Genomic DNA, 23527 nt, shown 5'->3' on the forward strand with positions numbered 1-23527 from the left:
TCCAATTCATGTAATACATCATACCTGATAAGAGAAGTCATAAGTAATCATTAACTCATTAAGTGCGGATCATTTATCGCAATCGGCATAACTATATAAAGTAGATCAAGGTGAAAATCATTCACTTCATACTTTCCGTCAAAACTTTATTTTGTATGCACCATTAAAGATATAAAAAATTTAAAATGTTTACAAAATTATTTGCGGTGTCGCTGATGATTATTAATCTGCAAGAAATTTATGGACACGGAAGAATGATGGACCCTGTAAATAGGAGTAGTGCCTGGAGGAAGGGCTTCCTCGTAGAGCCTAACTTTACCGATAACGAACATTTCTGCGGTGGTCGTACAGTATGTATTATGTATAAGACTAAGAACTCTATTGCGTGTTTTTTTAAATAAATAAATTGAAAATATAGCAATATGCATAAAAAATTGTTTATTATATTTATAAATACTTATAATTATTACATATTTTCTATTTTATATAAAGAGATATGTTAAAATTGATTTAAACAACATTTTTTGTTCTCATGGTCATTGGAACATTATATTATATCCCTATCTCTCATTATTTTTGTGAGTTTTAAAATTTTTATTAAGATAAAAATATAAAAAAATTTTATGATAAATTCATCTATGTACACTCACCTGCAAAAAAACGGACCACCTAACTTTAGCATAATTCTTTAACATCTTTCAATAGCAATAACCCAGACAGCACAAGGATGTCCTTAGGACGTCCAAAGGGCATCCAGGACATACATGTAGGATAACTTGAGGATGTCCTATTTTAATCCTCGGATCTCCTCTGGATGTCCTGAGGAAGAGTAAATGATAGCCGTATACTAGCCTCTGGAGAATCCAGGGAGATCCTGTGGAACATCCTAAGGATTTCTATGGGATATGTTAGGGATATTCTTCGTACGTTTCAGGGAGCAAATTTTGAAAATTGTGTCCTGTTATTTATTGCCAGTACTGAAAATCTAATATTGAAAATAGTTCACGTTCTTTGATATTTGAGACTTTTGTAGTCTACATGAATATTAAGTTTGGCCTCTGGTTTGAGTCGTGTAAATTCTTTATTTGATTTCTAAGTTTCGTGAACATTTCAGTTTACTTCATCAAGAAAAAAGTATCAGGTTGTTTTTCCTAATGAAGTGAAATGTTTACGAAACAAGAATCAAATGAAGAATTAATGCGGCACAAATTCGGAAGTCAAAGTTAGCCAAATCTAAAATTCATTTTATATATACTATAGATTTTCAATACTGGCAACAAAGAAATGCAATCTAAAAAAATGTTTTTTTTTGTGCAAATAAATTTATGCGAAAAAACTTGAAATTATACTTAAACTTAAAGTTAAACTTTAAACTAAAATTAAAAGAAACGTATATAAGAATTTTTCTATTAAATTACAGCATAACTGATATATAAAATATGTGAACGCTTTCAACATTTACACTAAATTTATATTCACAAAATAGAGAAAAAAATAAATGTACGTTATCCTTTTTACTTTGTATTTAAAAACTTATGCAAATTTTAAAATATGAATTTTAAATAAAAAGTAAGATAAATTAGCAGGAACTTCTCTAATTAATTTAATTAGTTACTAATATATTTTAGTTACTATTAGTTATTAATATATTTAATTAGTTACTAATTAATCTAATTAAACTAATATATAAAATATATGAATACTATCGTGATATAATTTATAAAAAATAAAATTGTACTTAACTCTCGTAAGAATAAACAGACTAGTAATTGTAAACAAATTAAGATTACTTTCCAGATAATGACAAATCGACGTAAGTATCAAAGTCAGTATTTCTATTTTTGTTTCTTATACAATCAAAGTAATAAAGGCAAAATGACTTTTGTATCAATTTGTCGCTAACTAGAAAGCAACCTGAGTAAACTTGTAACTATAAGAACATTTAAGCAAATTTGTTTGCATTTGAAATAAAAAAAGAAGTAAGTTTTTTTGTTTTATGCAAATAAACTTATGAAAATTAAAACAAATTTATAGGAATTATTCTATCCAATTATATTTTAACTGATAGAAAATATCTTATAATATAAAGATTCATTAATATTTTTAGAGAACAATGAAATTGCACTTGACTTTTATAAAAATACATTAAAAAAAATGTATTTATGGATAATTTCATTTTTGTAAGTGATATATAAAATAAACTTTACAATACTAGCAATTACCTCTCTGAAATACAAGTATTCCACATTAAATATTATCTCACAACTAGGAGCAGCTTCGTCATGTTCTTCATATACAACTTCTTCAATATGATTCTCATTACATATCGACGTAAACATTTAAATTTTGTTTTTCTATTAGATAATTCCGATAATTCTAACTTAATCACATTCTAATCACAGAAAAAAACAATAAATTATCAGATGACTACAAATTTAGCAAAAAACTGATATTTAGTACAAATAGATATAAAAATCTTTCTTGCATGTAAAGTAATAGAAAAAATAACAGTAAATATTTTTGTGATTTGTTTCGTTTTACAAGGAACAATCTGTTGATCTACACGCATAAAATGTCTCAAATCGCACAAATTCGTTTAGTCCATTTTGGTTTTGATTGTATGATATTAATAAGCTTGATATGCCTACTCTGGAATGTTAATATATCACTTCTCTCTTTCAATATTCATCATATGAAACATATATAATAATTTATACATTTGTGTCATCCGTCCTGTAAAAATTAATTAAAAAAAAATTAATTAATAACTTATTTAATAAATATTGTGCATTTACTTAGAAAATTTGTAAAAACTTACTTGTTTTTTTTTACATAACGTTCATTCGCATGTCGTAACCAAGATTTAATTGGTTCGGAAATACAATGATCTGTTGCTTCCGCAAACCGAATTCGTATAACACCTAAAAAATAAAAAATAAAATAAATTTTATTTATGAACAAATATTGTTTATATCAATTTATGTGTATATTCAAATACTTAATTATTTACTCACTAAATATAATTTTTCGTAGCTGTAAATCATAAAATATTCGTTTCTTTTTTCCTCCAACATAACTAAATGTAGCAGCTAACTTATCCGACATTAGTATTCGTAAAAGATTAAAAGTGATTCCTTTGACATTATTTCCCCCAATACGTGATAGCTGCTTAATCTATAAAAATGAAAATATGTAAGAAAGATTCCAATAAGTAAAATGTTTGCTGGTAGATTGGCAAAAATTCAGTCAAAACTTGGCAGCAGATTCGGTGCCATCTATGTCCACATTAAACTCGTTTTCTAACAACAGTTTGTTGAAATAATTTGAGATTCGCGGCGCGAGTACTCTGCGTTGATACCACTGCTTATCTGCCGTATTTTGTTATCAGATTCTGTTACATTTCTATTAACATTCTGCTAACTAAATTTATAGCAGACACTTGACAAAATCTATTTCCATAGATTTGACTATCAGGGATATAATTCTATATTTAATCAAATTTTTTAGAATACATTTACTAATTCTTTGCGATTAATAGTATTATCATTTAACGATTTTTCTAATTTTTCCAGGTCTTCAATATTATCAATTGGGAAGTTATCCATTAAACATTGTTCTGTCATTTCTTTTTCCAAAATTTCCTCATGCAAAAAACATTTATCAAGTTTCTGTAACATGATATCAAATCTATTGTTCATAAGTCTTCCTTGTTCTTCTAATAAAGATATTTTGAATCCTATATCTGTCAGTTTTCTTATTACATAACGTTGAAAATTAGAGTTTGCTAAAAATATAAAATAAAATTACTGAAATATATAAAATTAATAAAACAAAATCATTAAAACAGATTCATTAATTAAATTTAGCACTTACATGAACTTTTATCGTTTTTAGTTTTGTAATGTTTGTCAGGAGATTCGTCATCATATATAATTTGTTCATCTTTATCAAGTATTGCTACAAAAGGTCTCCCAATATATTAAATATATAAAATATTTAAGAAAGTCTGTTAATATATTTTTAAAAATATAATATCCTTATTATAATTATAAAAATTACCTTCACAATTGTCAATAACCAAATTATTATACGTTTCTTTATTTATTTCCATTAAATTAGTATTTGTTTTTTCCAATTCTTTTTCTTTGTGAACAGATATCTTTTCTATGTTTCAATATAAATAAGAATAGTTAAAATATTGTGTTATAGAAAAAATATATATTTTTTACTTACTTCCTAATTGCTTCGACTTATCACAAAATGTACTCATTTTTGTATCACGTGCATCTTTTTGTGGAATTTTAGGGTAGGGTGATAACTGAATCCTTTCGTCATCAGTAGCATTATCATCGCTACTTGATATTACTTTCTTGGCCCTATTCTTTCGAGATTTTTTTAACTCTTCAGAGCCATCGCTCTCTGAATTTATGTCTGATATAAATTCTGCTTTCTTTAATTTTAGTAATCCTTTCTCATATGTGTCTAAATAGGATATATAATTTATTAATGCTTAACGGTTAAAAAAAAACTTATTATATATGTACTTTTAATTTAATAATAACTTTTTAAATTATATAACACTTGTTTTATTTATGTTACTTACTTGCAGTAGCTAATATCCTTTTTATATTATATGTCAATTATCTTGAAGTAAAATATTTTTTTTCACAGCTTTTATAAATCTCGCATGCGAAGTAAATTGTGGCCAATGAGCACTATTTTTATCTTTTATTAACCAGGAGGTAGGAATCATTTGTAAACCATCTTCAAACTCGACAATAGAGTATAATTCTTCCATGATGAAATTCTTTACTATATTTATCCTTCAAACATATTTGAAATTATTGATGCAGCAATGGGAAGACTGCAAACTTATTATCTTTTATTAATGGTAGTTTAACATATTTTGTTTTAACATTTTCTATTCGCCACATCTTTAATTCTGATAAGTTCTCTACAATAAATATTCCTATAAGAGACAAAGGACAAGGAATATCATACAAATCTTTTCTATGACAGAATTCATGGCCTATAATGACATTTGTATTAAGCTCTTTACAATAAGCAATATTTTTTACTTCAATAATTTTTCCATCTCTTAAACCACAACAATTATCTGCCAATGTATCAATGCGTATTGTTGTATTTAAGCATCTCATTATTTGATATTGAGGATTATAGCAATCTTCTATTAAAGGACCTTTTGTATAAGTAGATTTGAAATCTACCAAAAAATGAGAACATGTTATTTCAGATTCTTGTGCTTGGTTGAGCTTATTTTGTTCATATTCAATGTATCTGCGAATAATTTGTTCTAATGGTTTATCAGGTTTTTTTAATAATTTTTTTAACGTTTGTAAGTAATTTTCATATTTAAAAGAACTAAAATAATCTAATGTTCCAAACTTTTTTACATCTTGTACTATATGAATAAGTCCATGTATATTATGTGAAATATTATGTACACTATATAATAACTTGAATGATGATACAAAATGTTGAAGAAGATCGTGAGCATAATCAATAAAGTCTTGTAACTTTGAGGAACATAATATCCTAATTGCCACATGTAGCACTAAAAAATGGTCATATAAATTCTTTTGAAGAAAAGATTTGAAAGCTATAGGGCCAATGTATAGTAGCAAATTTCTAAATTCTGTAGCCTTCCATAGTTTCACTAAAGTAAGTGATCTTGGTTTACGTGCAAATTCGCATGGCATATATAATTTTAATACATTTTCTAGCTGCCATGAGATTGCTTCAACTTTTCTGTGTCGTAAACGAATTTTAAGTTCTCCAAACAACCATATGTACAATAATTTTCGCATAACTCCTAAACAAACAAGATGCATATAATCCATAGGTACATTGTGCACAAGATCAAAATTTGGAATTTCTGAGAGAATTGAATATCCAATGTGATAATTTTCATCTCTTCTTAAACGGAAATCTGCGTCTATCCGTAGTTGCGCATTCATTTCAGGAAAACACATTTTGCCTTTAATATAACTGCCTTCGGTAATGCATTTCGTACAACTTGAATAACCGTTATGTCCTTTTATCTTCAATATGAATGCTTTTGCTGGCGCATCACATATAATCGAATCTATTGTATACATAGAATATTTTCATTATTAATAATAATTCCTTCTTCACATAATATTTTTGTATCATCCACAAATTTTCTAAGAAATTCATTTGAGTTAGACGGTTTTTGTAGGCCATAATAAACACCAATAACAAAAACTTTTTTATTGTTATTTATAAATCCCAAAATTGGCCAAAATTGTCGTTGCGATGATTTGGATAATGGTAATCCATCGATATTTATAGATATTTTAATATTAGTAGTATTTCTTGAAATCAATGATATAGCATTTAATATTGCTTTTGACAAACCAAAGTGATAATAATGACCATCACCACAAACATCTGTATCAGTATTTCGAGGAGTATGTATAAGACTTCTTGGATCAAATGGAATATCAAAATGACAATTTTAACATGTATATTGTTTTATACCTTTTAATAACAAACGCAATGATGATTGTGGAATGTATTCCGTAACTGCCCAATCAGATAAAAACTTTTTAAAATCAATATTTTGATCTGATCCACTATTTGAATCATTACTTTCTATAACATTGTATGTAACATCTTGCAAGACTCTAATGTTATGGTCAAAAAACTCAGATTCTCTTAATATTGTATCATTATCAGATACAAAATTTTCGTCTTGTAATTCATTTTCATTTCGTAATTCATTTTCGTCTTGTAATTCATTTTCATTTCGTAATTCATTTTCGTCTTGTAATTCATTTTCATTTCGTAATTCATTTTCGTTTTGAAATTCATTTTCATCTTCTAATTCATTTTTATTTTGTAATTCATTTTCCTTTTCTAATTAATTTTTATTTTGTAATTTATTTTTATAAAGCGATGTCAAATCGGATGTTGATGGTTTATCAAAAGATTCCATTATAAATTCTGTTTCCAACTTTATTATTTTCATTATATGTGAGGAACTAGTTGCACGTTTGTATAAAGGTTTTTCCCGTGACATATTTTGTATATCTATAAACGATTTAACAATCATATTTAAGATAAATTTTGGGAAGGATGATGCGCAGTGTGTAAAACAGACATCACCAATCAGATTGCTTAGTTAAGGAGAATTAGGATAGATTTGACTCATCTGCTTGGTGATTCATTTTACACTGTGTGTGCATTTGGGACTTATTCTAAAATTTCAATTTTAGAATAAGTCCCAAATGCACACACAGTGTAAAATGAATCACCAAGCAGATGAGTCAAATCTATCCTAATTCTCCTTAACTAAGCAATCTGATTGGTGATGTCTGTTTTACACACTGCGCATCATCTTTCCTAAAATTTAATTTGAAAAAAGGTTTTAAAATATAATTGAATATATATGTGGATAATTGATCTGTGAATTTGTTCCACTAATTGAAATAATAATCCATTTTGCTTTTCAAGATTGCTTTTCAAGAATACTATTTAAATATGATGTAAAGTATTGCGATCTCTCTATGTTACGCTTTAAAAAATACTTTCAAAAAAAAAAAAAAAAAATCTTCATTTTATTTCTCAGACAAATTATTCTGCATCTTTAAATTTCTATAACAATGTTTAAGAGTGTCTATACCCTTAGGGCCACTGTACAAGCTTTTCCGTAACACGTTACGTTACATTAAGTACTGACCATAAACCTACATTCTTACGTGATCTTGAACTTCAGTCAACATACAAAGAAAAGTAACATAGTAATGTTTTTGTTACGTTACGATTTTCTTTGTGCGTTGACTTAAGTTTAAGATTATGTACGAATCTAGGTTTACGGTCAGTACTTAACATAACGTAACGTGTTATGGAAAAGTTTGTGCGGTGGCCCTTATATATATATAGGATAATATTTTACCTCTATTGTGCCAATAATAATTTTAGGTAAATATCCCAACTTTCCACACAATATCACTTTGAGTATCTTCTGTCTTTCCCACTTTCACAAATGCCACGACTCGCACTATAAAAAAATACAGAAAATATATAATAATGTATATATAATGTATTTATATTAGCTATGCTTAGTTGATTTTTATTTTTAATTAATATGGGGTGTTTTCCAACCAGGAACATAAATCGACACAAGTCGACTTGTAGGATGATTTTCGTAAGCTGATATTGTATTGAAAATCGTTTTTACTCAAATTTTAAAATGCTACATAGATTTATAATTACCAAATAAGCAAATCCTAATTCGTGATTATAAATTTAAGACTGCTATGAAAATCACCGAAGAGACTTGTATCGACTTATATCGACTTGCGTTCTTTGTTGGAAAGCGTGTGACTCATATTACACTTCCACATGCGTCATATCCGACTCATTCCATCTTTATGCGTAATGAATTAGTTTACAGTTTTATTTAATGAATTAGTTTACAGCTTTGTTTGTTTTATTACTTACCAAAACTTTCGTTCACTGCGACGATATTGTTGTCTCGCACGTGCACTGTTCTGCCTGCTAGTACTCGCCCGCCATGATACTATTTCCCGAATATGATATTTGCGCATGCGCGTTTACTAAATGCAGTGCGCGATATTTAAAAGAAGATTGCCATTCTTTTATGTGACTCGCTTCTTCTGTTATTAAGAATAAGGCACTCATCACATGATATTATGATAATTACATTTAATATTATGGATTTTCAAATTTATATATAAGATGTCCCATTTTAATTGATATAGCTATAAATATCTCGAAAAGTACTAAGAATATTTTAGATAAATGTTTCAGATAAAAATTGTTCAGTTCCGAGAGAAATATACATTAAATAAAAAAACACTGTTATATATCTCCAGTATTTATTGTATAAATATTTATGCAAAAATTTAAACACATTCTAGGGAAATCCACAGGATATTTCTAGGACATCATATATCTATTTTCTGTATATATAATTAGGTTTGTTCGTTTTATCTAAACTCCTTAGCATTTTCTGCACTTAAAATGAGATAAATGTATATTCGGATGTTTGAGAGAAAAAAAGCAAAGGACCTAGTACAAAAAAATAAACCTAATGTACTTAGGATGTCCTGAGGAGTATCTCAGGACATCCTGGATATGTTTGGAATAATTCTGGGATGCTGCGAACTATCTGGAATAACAGGCCAGATATCCTACATCCTGTAGCTATCCAGTGGACATTCATGGGACATTTATACCTTATTATAATATTTAAAATTTCTAAATTATATTAAATATCGTATATAAGTAAAATAATCATATATGCACATTAAATTTTCATAAAATATATTATTTTGAAACGTCCTAGAAATGTCCTGAACCGTCCTGGACATATTCAGGATGATCCTGAGGACGTTTTGTGCTGTCTGGGAACTCAGCAAAAAAACATCGTATTGGGAAAAAAAGCACAAATAAAAGCTTGAACATTCTTCTTAATAGCCAAAAAAAAAAAAATTGAGTTACGCAAAATGTTTTACAAAATGGCAGACATTGAAAATAGATCTAGAAAAATGGGACAAATTTTTTTTTTAAACCGCTATTAACTTTTTATATATCGAAATATTCTCGTTTTTATAAAAAAAATTATGTATATCTCTTCATTCGTTAACATAGATAGTTTTTGGAAACAACCACTATGCTCACAATAGAGTTCAGTTTGAACCATTTAACTTGATATTTATTTGTTACAGTCTATTTTTTTTTTAGTTTAAAGTTTAAAAGATAAAAGGGGGTGGCCATTTTTGATGGAATGTACCCTATATGTATACTAAATATTTGATTTATTTTGATTTAACAAAACACAAATTTCTTATATAAATTCAAAGAAAATTTTTATATCTCAAATTAAATAAAAATTTATGAAAAATCTCGTTTAAAAAATTTTTTAAATAATTTTGAAATTTTATGAAAAGTATATTTCGTACATATACCTTTTTTAAATATTTGAAATAAATATTGAGTATTATTATTGGTATATCATTATTATTATATTATATTTATTATTGATAATTATTTGTTACAGATATAAAATTTCATAAAATTTTATTTTTAATATCTTTTAATAATTTTATTTTTAATTATCTTGCAGAATTTCACAAGATTTCAAAGATATTCATTATTCATTATATCAAAAAACTAATGTAAAAGAAAACAATGTAAATCAGCAAATTAAAAAATCACTAAATATAAGAATAATACATTATAAATCGATTATAATTTAAAATTTTTCACACATTTCTTTGTATGTTTTCATTTTATTTTAAAACGTTGTTTGGTAATTTTATTAACAGCTTTTACACACACATATACACACACACATTAAAATTTTATTAAACTTCAATTAAATAATACTTGAAAGAAATGCATTTTTTAAAATAAAATATTGCAAATTTAAAAAAAAACCTTCCGCAAGTTTATTATTAGTTTTTAGAAGTATTAAGTAGAATTTCCTCAAAATAGTATTTAAGAAGGCATACCTGTTTGAACCTTCGAAAAATGAATTTTTTAGACGGTAAAAGTTTATAATAGCGAACCCAGTTCCAATGACCTTGACCTTGACATATGTTGTACATATGTAGGTTCTTAAGTAACTTCCAAAAGATTTTAGCCGTCGCTCATTTTTTATTAAAAAGTTATTAAGAAAAAAAGTTTGGAAATTATAGCACTTATTTTGAGTATTGAAAAGCATAAATGAGAGAGAGAGAGAGAGAGAGAGAGAGAGAGAGAGAGAGAGAGAGAGAGAGAGAGAGAGAGAGAGACTAATATATATGTGGAAATAGTATAAGTATAAACGATTTCTCGCTTTTCCTACATAAGAATTGTAGAGTAGACCTTGCTTCGCGTTATAAAATATATTCGCGGACGCAGTGGGTTCCGCCTCTCCTACGGGAGGGCTCCACTTCCGGAAGATATAACCTAACCTAAATCAAATTTTAGTATTAAATCATAAATAGGTTTGAGTTAGGTTATATCTTCCGGAAGTGGAGCTTCCCATAGGGTGGGGGGGGGGAACTCACTGCGTTCACGCATATAATTTCCCACCCACACAAGAATTGTAGGGTGGATATATTTAAGGAAAGTTTATAACTTTAGAAATTAATAATACATTTTTATATATATAATGAAAAAGAGTTTATTAAATGTTATTATAATGTCATTATAATGGATATGCTTTACTCATTATATCGAAAAAACCTTCGAAATGTTCGTTGAACTTATAATGTCTCTTAAATACAAATTCTGCAAGATATGCCTCATAATGATACGTACGTGTACCATAGCGTGGTAAGTGGTAATGCCGCTCTCATTTCGCGCTACAAACGCTCTATATTTTGTGTGTGAGCGCCTGTGGTAGAATCAATGAAATTTTGTTTATGGTTTACAGTTTTATGTTAATTATGTAAATTACATAACTGTCCCAGTAAGCAATTTGATAACAAATTGTTGCCAAATTGGCATCAAATTCGCTCAAAACTTGGTAACAAATCCAGTGCCATCTGTGTCCGCATTAAGCTTGTGTTTTGGTGACAAAGCTTGTCGACATAACCTGACAGCAAATTGACGGCAAAAACCGAGCAAAGCTTGACATGATTTGACGTCAAATTGATGGCAAAAATCGAGCAAGATCTGCACAAGGCAATCTGATAGCAGATTGTCAGCAAAAACCGAACAAATTCTGCAGCTTTTGGCCATTCATATAAAAATATATATTTAAATAGATTTAAAGCCTTAACCCTAAGTAATAAAATGATGATAAGTTTTGGTCATAAAATGACCATTAGATAATTAGACATTATATAAAATCATATATTAATATGTTAAAACATATAGGTAAATTCAAATAACTTAATTTATAAAATTAAAGATCTTTTTGGACAGAAATTGTTTGAATAAGTGAAAATCGAACAATTATCTGTCCGATTTGCAAAAAATCAATTCAATATCTGAATTTTCTGTATAAGAATTGTGTCAAAAATTGAACTGATAGAAATATATATATTATAATATTATTAGCATTTTGTAGGCTTTATATACACTCATGACAAGAATTTGAATATGGGTATAGATAATGAATAACGCGCCGCATAGCGATAAGCGACTGAATTATTTTATAATACTTTGTAATAAGCTGCAGATTTTGTTCGGTTTTTGCTGCCAATTTGCCATCAGATTACGCACTCTAGATCCTGCTCAGTTTTTGCCGACAATCTGATGTCAGTCATGTCAGCAAGCTTTGCTCGGTTTCTGCCGCCAATTTGCTGTGTAGTTATGTTAGCAAGCTTTGCTTGATTCTTGCCGGCAATCTGCCAGTTTAATCGGTAATAACAACTCTTGTACCAAATTTGTAGCCTTTTTGCTGACAATAATTTGTAGCAAGCACTTGGCAATATCTGTTAGAACAGACCTGGCTGACTGGGGTTCTTTCCAACAATCTGAATAAATAATCGATCTTGACGCTATGTGGCGAGTTATATTATATACAGGGTGATTCAAAACAACCTTCTGTCCTTGCAATGTCATATACTTGACACTAATCTAAGACGATTTTTCCTTTGCCAAAATTTTTTCCAAAGCTTAGTTTTTAAATTATAAGCCAAAATAGTTAACGAATTACGGGCCGCGTACGCGAGGCAAGCAGGGGCGGCGCAACTCACCGTCCGATGCTGGTGATTACGTGAGGCGCTCGCTGCGATCAGCTGTTTGCTACATGCGATGGATGTAAAAGAGGAAGATAGAGAGAGAGAGAGAAAGAGAGTGCGTGTGTGCGATCAGCTGTTTGCTACATGCGATGGGTGTGAGAGAGAGAGAGAGAGAGAGAGAGAGAGAGAGAGAGAGAGAGAGAGAGAGAGAAAATGTGTATGTGTGTGAATACGCGTATACGTTCTCTCTCACACATACACTCCATCGCATGTAGCAAACAGTTGATCGCAGCGAGCGCCTCACGTAATCACCAGCATCGGACGGTGAGTTGCGCCGCCCCTGCCTGCCTCGCGTACGCGGCCCGTAATTCGTTAACTATTTTGGCTTATAATTTAAAAACTAAGCTTCGGAAAAAATTTTGGCAAAAAAAAATCGTCTTAGACTAGTGTCAAGTATATGACATTGGAAGGACAGAAGGTTGTTTTGAATCACCCTTTATAATAGGAAATAAATTATGACTTGAACGATCACATACAGGAACAATGAATAATTTCTCACTGTTTCGCTCTATTCCTCCGAAAATTCATTGGCCTCTATTATTTCTTCTTTTCCCTAATTTTGCTTCGTCTATCTTAACAATAATGCCTGGTCCGCCGATTTGTTGTTGATGATTGGTAATCCATTGCATTAATAGCTATTGATAGTAACGAATAAAGAGATAAAGAAATAAAGTATAATAGACACATATTAATCAATTATGTTTAATGTTAACCTCACGACAAAAATAGGTCCCAGTCAACTATTGTGTATGGCTGCTAATCTATAGTTCTTGTTTTAAGAAACTTTGACGTGGTGGATGTATATATAAAAAATATGCAATAAATCGACATATATTTATTAAACTCAAATGTCTTTTCGCGAACCATGAAATAGGTTGATTTTAAAATTGCAAATTTTTCGCTGTTTTTTTCGTCCTCGAACTTGTTTATAATATTTATTTGTGCAGTGTAAAATATATACATTTGATTCATATCTTATATTTAAAATTGTATTGCACTGCGGACATATTATTTCTCGGTGGATGACTTTTTTCTCCCACTGGTATTTAATAAGCTGCTGTTTATTATACGTCAGATTTATGAATTCGTAAAGCAGCATTTTGTGTTTAATTTCTACTCACAATTACGAAGAAGAACAAAGATCAACTGAGAAGGTTTGTTGTGATATGCTTGTATCTTGGACGGCATAGTTTCTATCGTTTTATTTACATTAGTAAAGACATATAAATAAATAGTATGTTATAGTAGGAATACGGTAAGTAGGAAAGCAGTGTGCTAAAGTACACCGTATTAAATGTACATAAGAAAAATTTATTAAAAAAATTATGTTTTATCTAGTTAACTCTTTAATAAAAAACGAGCGAGAGCTAAAACATTTTGGAGAATGCTCAGGACAGTGACCTTGATAACATACATCAAAGCTAAGGTCGTTGCGGCCGGGTCCATTATTATGCACTTTTACCAAATAAAAATTTCCAGCTTAAAAAATTATTTCTTAAAAGTTATACGAATATTTGCAGATTTATATTTTCATGCATTGTGTACGTGAAAACGTTCATTTATCATATCTAAAATAAAAAATACAAGTTTTTTTTATTGAATATATTAATAGTTATCCAAGCGTTTTCAAAATTTTAAAAAATAAAAAAATGATAGTATGTTGAAAAAAGTTTCGTTTTTTAAGAAAAAATCCATCTTTAGTGTTTTTTTGTAAGCAACGAGCGACGATTAAATTAGAAGACAAAATTATTTAGGATTATGTCCTTGACAACATATATCAAGGTCATTGAAAACGATGAGGTCGCCCTTAATCTTAAGTTTTACCATAATATTGGATTAATATTGTAAAAAAATAAAGTTTTTATCAGGTCGTTGCGCTGCAAAAAATCTAGAAAATGTATTTATTTTTCGAGAGTTCGAACGAGTATGTCCTCTTAATTATATTTTATTGGAAATTCTGATTTATATTGAAATTAATTTAGTAATTATCCAAATATTTTTATTTGTATTTTAATGAATTTATTATACTTTTAATAGAATATTTTTATTAGTGAATAGAAAAAGATATACAGAGAAATAAGAATAAACAAATATAACTTAATCATATAAAAAAAAACTAAAAACAATTTTATTAGATTCAGCATATTAAAAATGGAGGCAAATGCGGAGAATGCGGTGACGATTATTCTCTACCCCGACCACGGCCAAACGAAAATGGTGGGATTTATGGAACCGGAATAATCGTTCAAAAGTGAGTGAATCATATAATAATGTCATTCTAACCACTCATACACACACACACGCACACGCGCGCATGCACGAATACACGCACGCACGCACGCACGCACACACACACACACACACACACACATACACACACTCACATATTCCCTGCCACATCAACACACACCAACACACACACCCACACAATTTAAATAAAAAAAGAAAAGTGTTAAAAATCATAAACTTAAATAAATGATGACAAGCTTCCAGTTTTAAAGAGTAAAGTCTAATTTTTTAATAATTCATGATTTTTTCGTTGATATAAGTTTTATAAATAACTGTTTGATAAAGTACCAGAGGAGTTTCTGGTTTCGGGGGGTGTCGGGAAGAACGCTTAGAGTCCACGCACACGTACGTTGGTCCGAGCCGCACTTCGCGAATATTCGCACTTACACTCAATTCGATGATTGACTGCCGGTTGATAATGTCCTTACTTTCACTGAGATTCTTGAGAACACCGTGAGATTGATTTCTAGATCCGATCCGAATAGCAAACTAAATTCCGAGAGCTTTGTCGATTTTTCCAAAGACAGCGTGCGCTATGAAAGACCGTTACTCGAGGAATGATCGAGGATCACCGGAAGGGTCGATATCGACGCAGGAACGCGGAAAAGCTCCTGAGAGCTTGATTATGATTGGCTGATAGCGTGGTGCGATGCTGATTGGATTGATAAGACCGGCATCGGGATTGGGTTGAGGTCGCGTATGAGAGAGAAAAGGAAGAGAGAAAGAACACTAAAGAGAAGGATTAGAGTGAGTGAGATGATGGTGATGAGATTGCGCAAAAGTCGCGATATTTTCTGAACAATAACTATTTGCGACATATTTACAAATATTTTTTGTAAAGCAAAAGAAAGGATCATGTTTGTACTGCAATTAAATATATTTTTAATACAAAATTATAATTTATTTTTTTAAATTGTTCAAAATTACAATATTAAATTTCGTTTCTAAATTTCAACGGCGAACATCGCCGTTAAATTCAAACGAGTACCTTGATAAACAAAACACGAGCGAGAACAAATAGCGTCACGGTCACCCGCTCGGTGCGTGATCGCGTGATTCTTATAGTGAAAAACCGTGACGAACACTTGGTTTTCGAACGTTCAATGCCGAAAAACTTTTGTTATTTCCATCGGCTGAGCGCGAGCTTCCGCGGTCGGTCGATTTAGTCTGCCTATAATGACGTTTCAAGCCGGTCGACGTTCATCGAGCTCGATCAACTTTCTTTCTCTATTCTCGCTCGTATCGGACTTACAGTGGCTTACTCGTCTCAAAATCGAATTGTCTGGCATCCGATCGTGTTTATATTCTCGCGGCGGTCAATTCGATTATATCTAATACTGTACTCTTTATTCCGTTAGTGCTAAGACATTGTGAACTCATGTGTGGCGTCCGAGAGTTGACGCTCCTTACCCGCATCGCGAATGTCCTCTGCTTCGCGCCAAATTTCATCCGGCGTCCGCGTGCAAGATTTCCGCTTTCGCGAGAGTTTCTAGAAAGAAGCTCTCAATCAAGATTTCCGAACCACGTGAAAGGCAGTCATTAACAGGACGTTTTGAAGATTTCCGTCAGAATCGTGGAATACGTGCCGTCGCTCGCTCCTAGTATTCAAAATAAAATAATTAGTTAAGATTATCTGCATTTGAGTCTTTTCTAAAATCTCCTCGTCTTCCAGCGGATCTACGGATTCGCGTTACACACATAACAGCTTCTCGCTCATCTCTGAGCGTTTCTAAAGATTTGGGCGATCTCGGCGAGGTCGATTCTCGAACAAAAATTAACAAAACTCATATAAAATTTGCCGATTACGTTAAAAGCTTATACACACACACATACACATGCTTATATTTATATATACAGTTCCTAAAAAAACTTTTAAAAAAGAAACAAAAAACGCGTGCAAATACATAAAAAAGAATCAAAACTTGTATATGCAAACAATAGGAAGTTATTTAAAAAGTAAACAACAATCAAATATTACCCAAAAATTAACTATTTATTATAAAAATACAAATAAGATAAATACCAAGTACGTAGTCAATACCGAGAGCCAAATGGAAAACCTAATCTATGGTACACTACTAACTTCACAATTTCTGATATTTTATTATGAAGTCAATTTATTTTTTTGTTTCATGAGTTGAGCTATCATTGAATGTGTTACATGGAATGTATGTTATATGAAAATATCACTGTGCACAGATACAAAACAGGTTCTACCATCGATGTAACTGTTCTTCTCACAGCCAGTCACTTAGGTCACTTTGAATTCAGTCTCTGTCCGTTTAAAACAAAGAAGGAATTAGAAACAGATAAGTGCTTCGATCAGCACCGTCTCTTATTAGCGGACGGTAGCGGCTACAAATTTCCTGTTAATATCTACGGAGCAAAAGAATACGTTATCAAACTGGTTCTACCAAAAGATGTCACATGTGAACATTGCGTACTCAGATTAGAAATAAAAATATAATTTAACATATCCGACAATCATTTAATTGTTATATAGAATAACTAACAATATACATATTAGATAATTATATACATTAACGGACACTTCGCCGATGACCTTGATCTTAACATGTGTTGTCAAGAACATGACCCTGAATAACTTTTCCTTACATCGGCGATCATTATTGGATGAAATTCCGAAAAGTACTCACCCCCGATTTTTTTGAAACTCAATATTTTTACGTATTTTGACGCGCTGATTACGAATATTATAGTGAAAATCGGCGACTACTTGATTTTTATGGTAAAAAATAAAAATTATAGTTTCTTACGTTTATCTCAGTAAATACGAAAAATTATGATAACTGTGTTTTAGACAAAAATTTTAGATCTCACGGAGATAAACATTTTAGGATCTATACATTTTCACTGTACGAATAATAGTTTTCGAGAAAATCAAAGTTAAACATACATCTCAAACCAATGGCTGTATAGGTGAAACTATAAAGGCTGACAGTACTGTATAGAAGTTTCAACCTTGCTTTGCGTGGAAAGTTGCAAACCCATGTGGAACCTCGCTTTGCGTGGAAAAGTGTATGCGTGGAAACAGTGGGTTCCGCCCCTTTGCGGGGGGTTCCATTACCAGAAAACTAGACAAATAGGTTTGCGTGGAAAGTTGCAAACCCATGTGGAATCATATATGTACTGCGAAGTACATGTTTAAATAGGAGGACAGATATAAGAGATTTAGAATCCAATTTGTCGAAAACTATCACTCGTACAGTAAAAATGAATAAGACATAAAATGTTTATCTTTGTGAGATCTAAAATTTTTGTCTAAAACACATTTATCATGATTTTCCGTATTTACTAAGATAACCGTAAAAAACTATAATTTTTATGGGTTTATCATGGTTTTCACCATGAAAATCAAATAGTCGTTAATTTTCACTATGATATTTGTAATCGGCGCATCAAAATACGTAAGAATACTGAGTTTCAAAAAAATCGAGGGTGAGAACTTTTCGGAACTACACCCACTTATATTAATGCTTTATAAATTTTGTTTGTAGAACAATTTTTTAATAAACAATAAGCGCTGATTAAAACTTTTTGTATGTTACTCAGGGTGATAATCTTGACAATATATGTCAAGGTCAAGTTCATCGAAACTATCTCTATACTGCATATAACCAATATACCAATTACTTCCTCTAGCATTAACAACGTGGCAAGTTTCTCAAACTTTTTGTGTTTTTAATTTTTTAATAAACAATGACTGCCGATTAAGTTGTAAGAAAAAGTTACTCAGGGTCACGTCCTTAGTATGTCAAAGTATATCAAGGTCAAGGCCATGTGTCCGTTAATGTAAATAATTATCATAAATTATACTATTGTACCATAATATTATATACATCTCGAGAAAATCGATTCTTTTCATCATTTCACAAATAAAAATATTATATCAGAATTATTAAAAAACCAATAGTTCACAAAACATTTTATAATTTATGCTATTTGTGACATAAAATGTAAAATATTGTAGTGTCTATTTGTTTCTAAAATCGCTTTAATAATTTCGTTGTGATCGTTATAATTATTTTGCACCCAGAATGCCCAGAACCTTCGATAGTTTATCACTTCTCTTTCTGGCGTTTGCAACTTTCTCTTTAATAAAAAATTTATATCTAAGATCTTAAAATATCTAGATAATCTTCTACGTTGCCTCCATTTTTACTTTAATTTTTTTTTTTATATACTTACAATACCTTGTAAAGTAATTATTTTTTCACTAAAATATTTGTTACATTTTTTACAAATCAATCTGTGGATTCTATCTATTAATGACATCTTCATGCAAGCACAATATAGCACCTCCAACACATAAATATTTTTTTAGTGAAATTATGTAAGTTTTATATCAATCAATTCATTTCATATTCAGTTTATAAAAGTATAAAAATAAAATTATTGGAAACTAAATATATTTTGTGAGATTATATATTCTCATAAAATGTTAAAATTATTGATTTTTTGATAATTTTCTCTTAATATTTTTATATATAGAATGGAGTCGGAGGGGGGATGCAATAAAACTGTGTTAATTACAGGATATAAACAAATAAAAATAAAAACATTAATACCTTTCGAAACTAACAAGAAATTTTTATTTGAAACATTTTTGAATTAGTAGTTTGTACATATTCGATTACACATAGAAGCGATTTTCAATGTTGATTGGCGTAAAGCAAATGATTTTCCATCTTTTATTTGTCGCATATAATGCAAAAATAAAGATTATTTTACGTTATGTTATTTATAAAAGAAATTTTATGTAAAAATATACAAGATATACATTCGCGAATGCAAAATTCGGCCAAATAATTAAAAAACATATACATCAGTGAATCCAAAATTCTGCCAAATGATAAGAGAAAAAAATCAAAAAATTTTCAAAAGAAGTAGCAATTTTGTGATATGCAAATATAATATATTTATATAAAACAAAAAGATATGTTCTCTATTTTTATTTTACTAAAACCGAAAATCTTTTTTAATTTTTTTTACAAGAACTTTACAAGATTGATTTTAAATTATATCCGTGCATTATACCATATATATCAAGCATTATAGGTCAATTTGTGAAAAAATATAATCTGTTTTATATATAATAAATTCATGTTTCTTAAATTTTAGAAAATAGATGTATAGAGTATATATATAACTCTGTGTATATACTATGTACATATATAAATAGGATTATTTAACAGAATTAAATTTTTTTTTAAATATATACAGGGTGTCCCATTTTAAAGGACCCATTCAAATATCTCAGAAACACTGCGTTAAATCGAAAAATGTTTCAAACAAAAGTTATGTGACTTCAAGGGGGCATAAGATGGTAACAATGATTTGACCTTGGAAAATCATTTGAAGGTCATGTGAAGGTCAACTTTAAAATCTTAAACGGAAACCCCCATTTTTTCTTTAGCTTTCTTGTAGCTGACATCGAGAGCTTTCCAAAACACTATAATAAACTATTTTTTTATTCAGTACTTTTTGAGTTATTTTATATTTTAATCTGACATATTTTGATATAAAAAATTAAATATCTCGTAAAATATTTAGTTTTTGATAATCTTACCATAATACTTTTATGTACAAAATAATGAGACAAATTAATTAGTATAAAAAAAATTGTTTTTAAGAAAATTATTTACAATGTATTTTTTTAAACAATTATTTGTTTTTTTTGGCACTAATTAATTTGTCTTATTATTCTGTACATAGAAGTATTACGGTAAAATGATCGAAAACTGAATATTTTACGAAATATTTAATTTTTTATATCAAAATATGTCAGATTAAAATATAAAATAACTCAAAAAGTACTTAATGAAAAAATACTTTATTATAGTATTTTGGAAAGTTCTCGATGTCAGCTACAAGAATACTAAATAAAAAATGGGGGTTTCTATTTAAGATTTTAAAGTGGACCTTCACATGACCTTCAAATGATTTTCCAAGGTCAAATCATTGTCACCATCTTATGGCCCTCTTGAAGCCACACAACTTTTGTTTGAAACATTTTTCAATTTAATGCAGTGTTTTTGAGTGGGTCCTTTAAAATGGGACACCCTGTATATTATAGAATGTACAGGGTGATTCAAAATAACCTTCTGTCCTTACAATATCATATACTTGACTCAATTCTAAAACGATTTTTCCTTTGCCAAAATTTTTTCCGAAGCTTAGTTTTTAAATTATAAGCCAAAATATATAATTAAAGAATTACGGGCCGCGTACGCGAGGTACGCAGAAGCGGTGCAACTCATCATCCAATGCTGGTGATTACGTGGGGCGCTCGCTGCGATCAACTGTTTGCTACATGCGATGGGGTGTATGTATGAGGGAGAACGTATATGCGTATACACATACATACACATTCTCTCTTTCTCTCTCTTTCTCACTCACTGACTCTTACCTTGTATGTAGAGATTCGTTGCCCTCATATGATTCAATAACTAATATTTCCGTGTGATACAACGAGTAACTAGCAAACTTTTTTTCATTCACAAATTGTATCACTTATCGAACTTTTATGAATTAATCCACACACTTTATCGATAAACTGAATTTATTAAAAAAAACGATGTTATTATACGTCATTATATTTTCATATTTTATAGTTTCATGTTTTCGAAACTAGCGAATTTACAATGTCGGAGGCTTTAGCCGATCACAGGACACATGATAGCGTCCGCGTCGATCACGCGTAATGTGATACATTCAGTCATTCAGCAGCCGACAGCCGGCAACGCTACCGACATAACTTGCTTGTTATCGTCGCGCAACCTCCGCATCGAATAATGCGTTTCTTTCTTCGAGTTATTTTAATAATTAATCGGTAATAATCAGTAAATTGTGATTAACAGTTATAATCGTTAATAAATTCAATTTATCGATAAAGTGCGTGGATTAATTCGTATAAGTTCGATAAGTGGTACAATTTGTGAGTGAAAAAAAGTTTGCTAGTTACTCGTGTCACACGGAAGTATTACTTATTGAGTCGTATGAGGGCAACGAATTACTACATAAAAGGTAAGAATCAGTGAGAGTGAGAGAGAGAGAGAGAGAGAGAGTGCATGTGTGCGATCAGCTATTTGCTACACGCGATGGGTAAAAGAGAAAGACAGAGAGAGAGAGAGAGAGAGAGAGAGAGAGAGAGAGAGAGTGCGTGTGTGTAATCAGCTGTTTGCTACACGCGATGGGTGTAAAAAAGAAAGACAGAGAGAGAGAGAGAGAAAGAGTGCGTCTGTGCGATCAGCTGTTTGCTACATGCGATGGATGTAAAAAAGAAAGACAGAGAGAGAGAGAAAGAGAGTGCTTGTGTGCGATCAGCTGTTTGTTACATGCGATGGGTGTGAGAGAGAGAGAGAGAGAGAGAAAGGGACAGAGAAAGAGAGAATGTGTATGTGTGTGTATACGCGTATACGTTCTCTCTCACACATACACCCTATCGCATGTAGCAAACAGTTGATCGCAACGAGCACCTCACGTAATTACCAACATTGGACGGTGAGTTGCACCGCCCCTGCCTGCCTCGCGTACGCGGCCCGTAATTCGTTAACCATTTTGGTTTATAATTTAAAAACTAAGCCTCGGAAAAAATTTTGGCAAAGGAAAAATCGTCTTAGAATAGTGTCAAGTATATGACATTGTAAGGACAGAAAGTTGTTTTGAATCACCCTGTATATATGTATATTATAGAATGATTTACAAATAAGTAACAAATTTATATATGTTTCAACTCTGATTTAGATGGAACTATCACACTGGAAATACTTGGGGCATTTGTGAAGATGGAAAACAAGGCATAGGTTGTGGTCCACAAGAGACTTTTACAAGCTGTGCTGATGTCTCTATCACAAATTAATCTGCAACTAACTTCAACATATTTGAATTAGCATTTTTATTAATCTTTTGAAACTGACTGATTAATGCTCATAAAAATCTTTAATGAGAAAATTCGGCTTTTTAAGAAGTCTGATCTCTATCAAGATCTAATAATAAGACATGCGAGAATGTTTAATATTTTATTAATTGCGTGAATAATAAAGAAGTTTGCTCTGTGTAATTATAGTTTTCTCTTTTCTCCTTTCTTCTATTGAAATAGGAAAACTGTAATGCAATTGATTGTATAATAACAGTGTTGTGCCTCCGGAGAGGCACGGTAGTTGGGATCGTTTGCCGGAAGGAATTTGGGAATTCGGGCTTCGCCTGAGAACTACACTTGTTGTTGTTTGTTTAAAATGACACCTATTCAGTTAAATAAATATATTAATATCTATTTTATTTGTGACTTGATTACAATGTTCCCGCACTTTCGCTCGCGTCGCGTATCACGATAACGGATATCTTAACGTGCGCGTGTCTAGAGTCGAGTTTCGGTCTCGAGACTCGCCTCTCGCTTCTTCGTGTATATTTCTGCCGACTGCGTGGCTATTTAATATTATAATAATTATTGATATTCGTTTTGACACTCG

General features: G+C 30.4%; 2 protein-coding genes and 1 pseudogene across 2 annotated transcripts; 1 reads left to right on the forward strand and 2 right to left on the reverse strand.

Annotated features, from left to right (window-relative positions):
- The first annotated feature begins 163 nt into the window (after positions 1-163).
- LOC138937038 (uncharacterized) lies at positions 164-22917 on the forward strand. The gene is made up of 4 exons (XM_070302910.1): positions 164-350; positions 14882-14997; positions 17235-17479; positions 22799-22917. Exons 1-4 carry the CDS (start codon positions 186-188, stop codon positions 22915-22917), a joined length of 645 nt encoding a protein of 214 aa, XP_070159011.1. The 5' UTR covers positions 164-185.
- Positions 2119-4798, reverse strand: LOC138937036 (uncharacterized; annotated as a pseudogene).
- On the reverse strand, positions 4842-6901 carry LOC138937037 (uncharacterized). The gene is made up of 2 exons (XM_070302907.1): positions 6523-6901; positions 4842-6106 (listed from the first exon to the last, which is right to left on the reverse strand). The coding sequence occupies exon 2, from the start codon at positions 5991-5993 to the stop codon at positions 4842-4844; it is 1152 nt and encodes a 383-aa protein (XP_070159008.1). The 5' UTR covers positions 5994-6106; positions 6523-6901.
- Positions 22918-23527: the final 610 nt, after the last annotated feature.

Source organism: Polyergus mexicanus, unplaced genomic scaffold, assembly GCF_030449975.1.
Source record: "Polyergus mexicanus isolate NDT 795.1 unplaced genomic scaffold, iyPolMexi1.0 SCAF_10, whole genome shotgun sequence".
NCBI classification, from domain to species: Eukaryota; Metazoa; Arthropoda; class Insecta; order Hymenoptera; family Formicidae; genus Polyergus; species Polyergus mexicanus.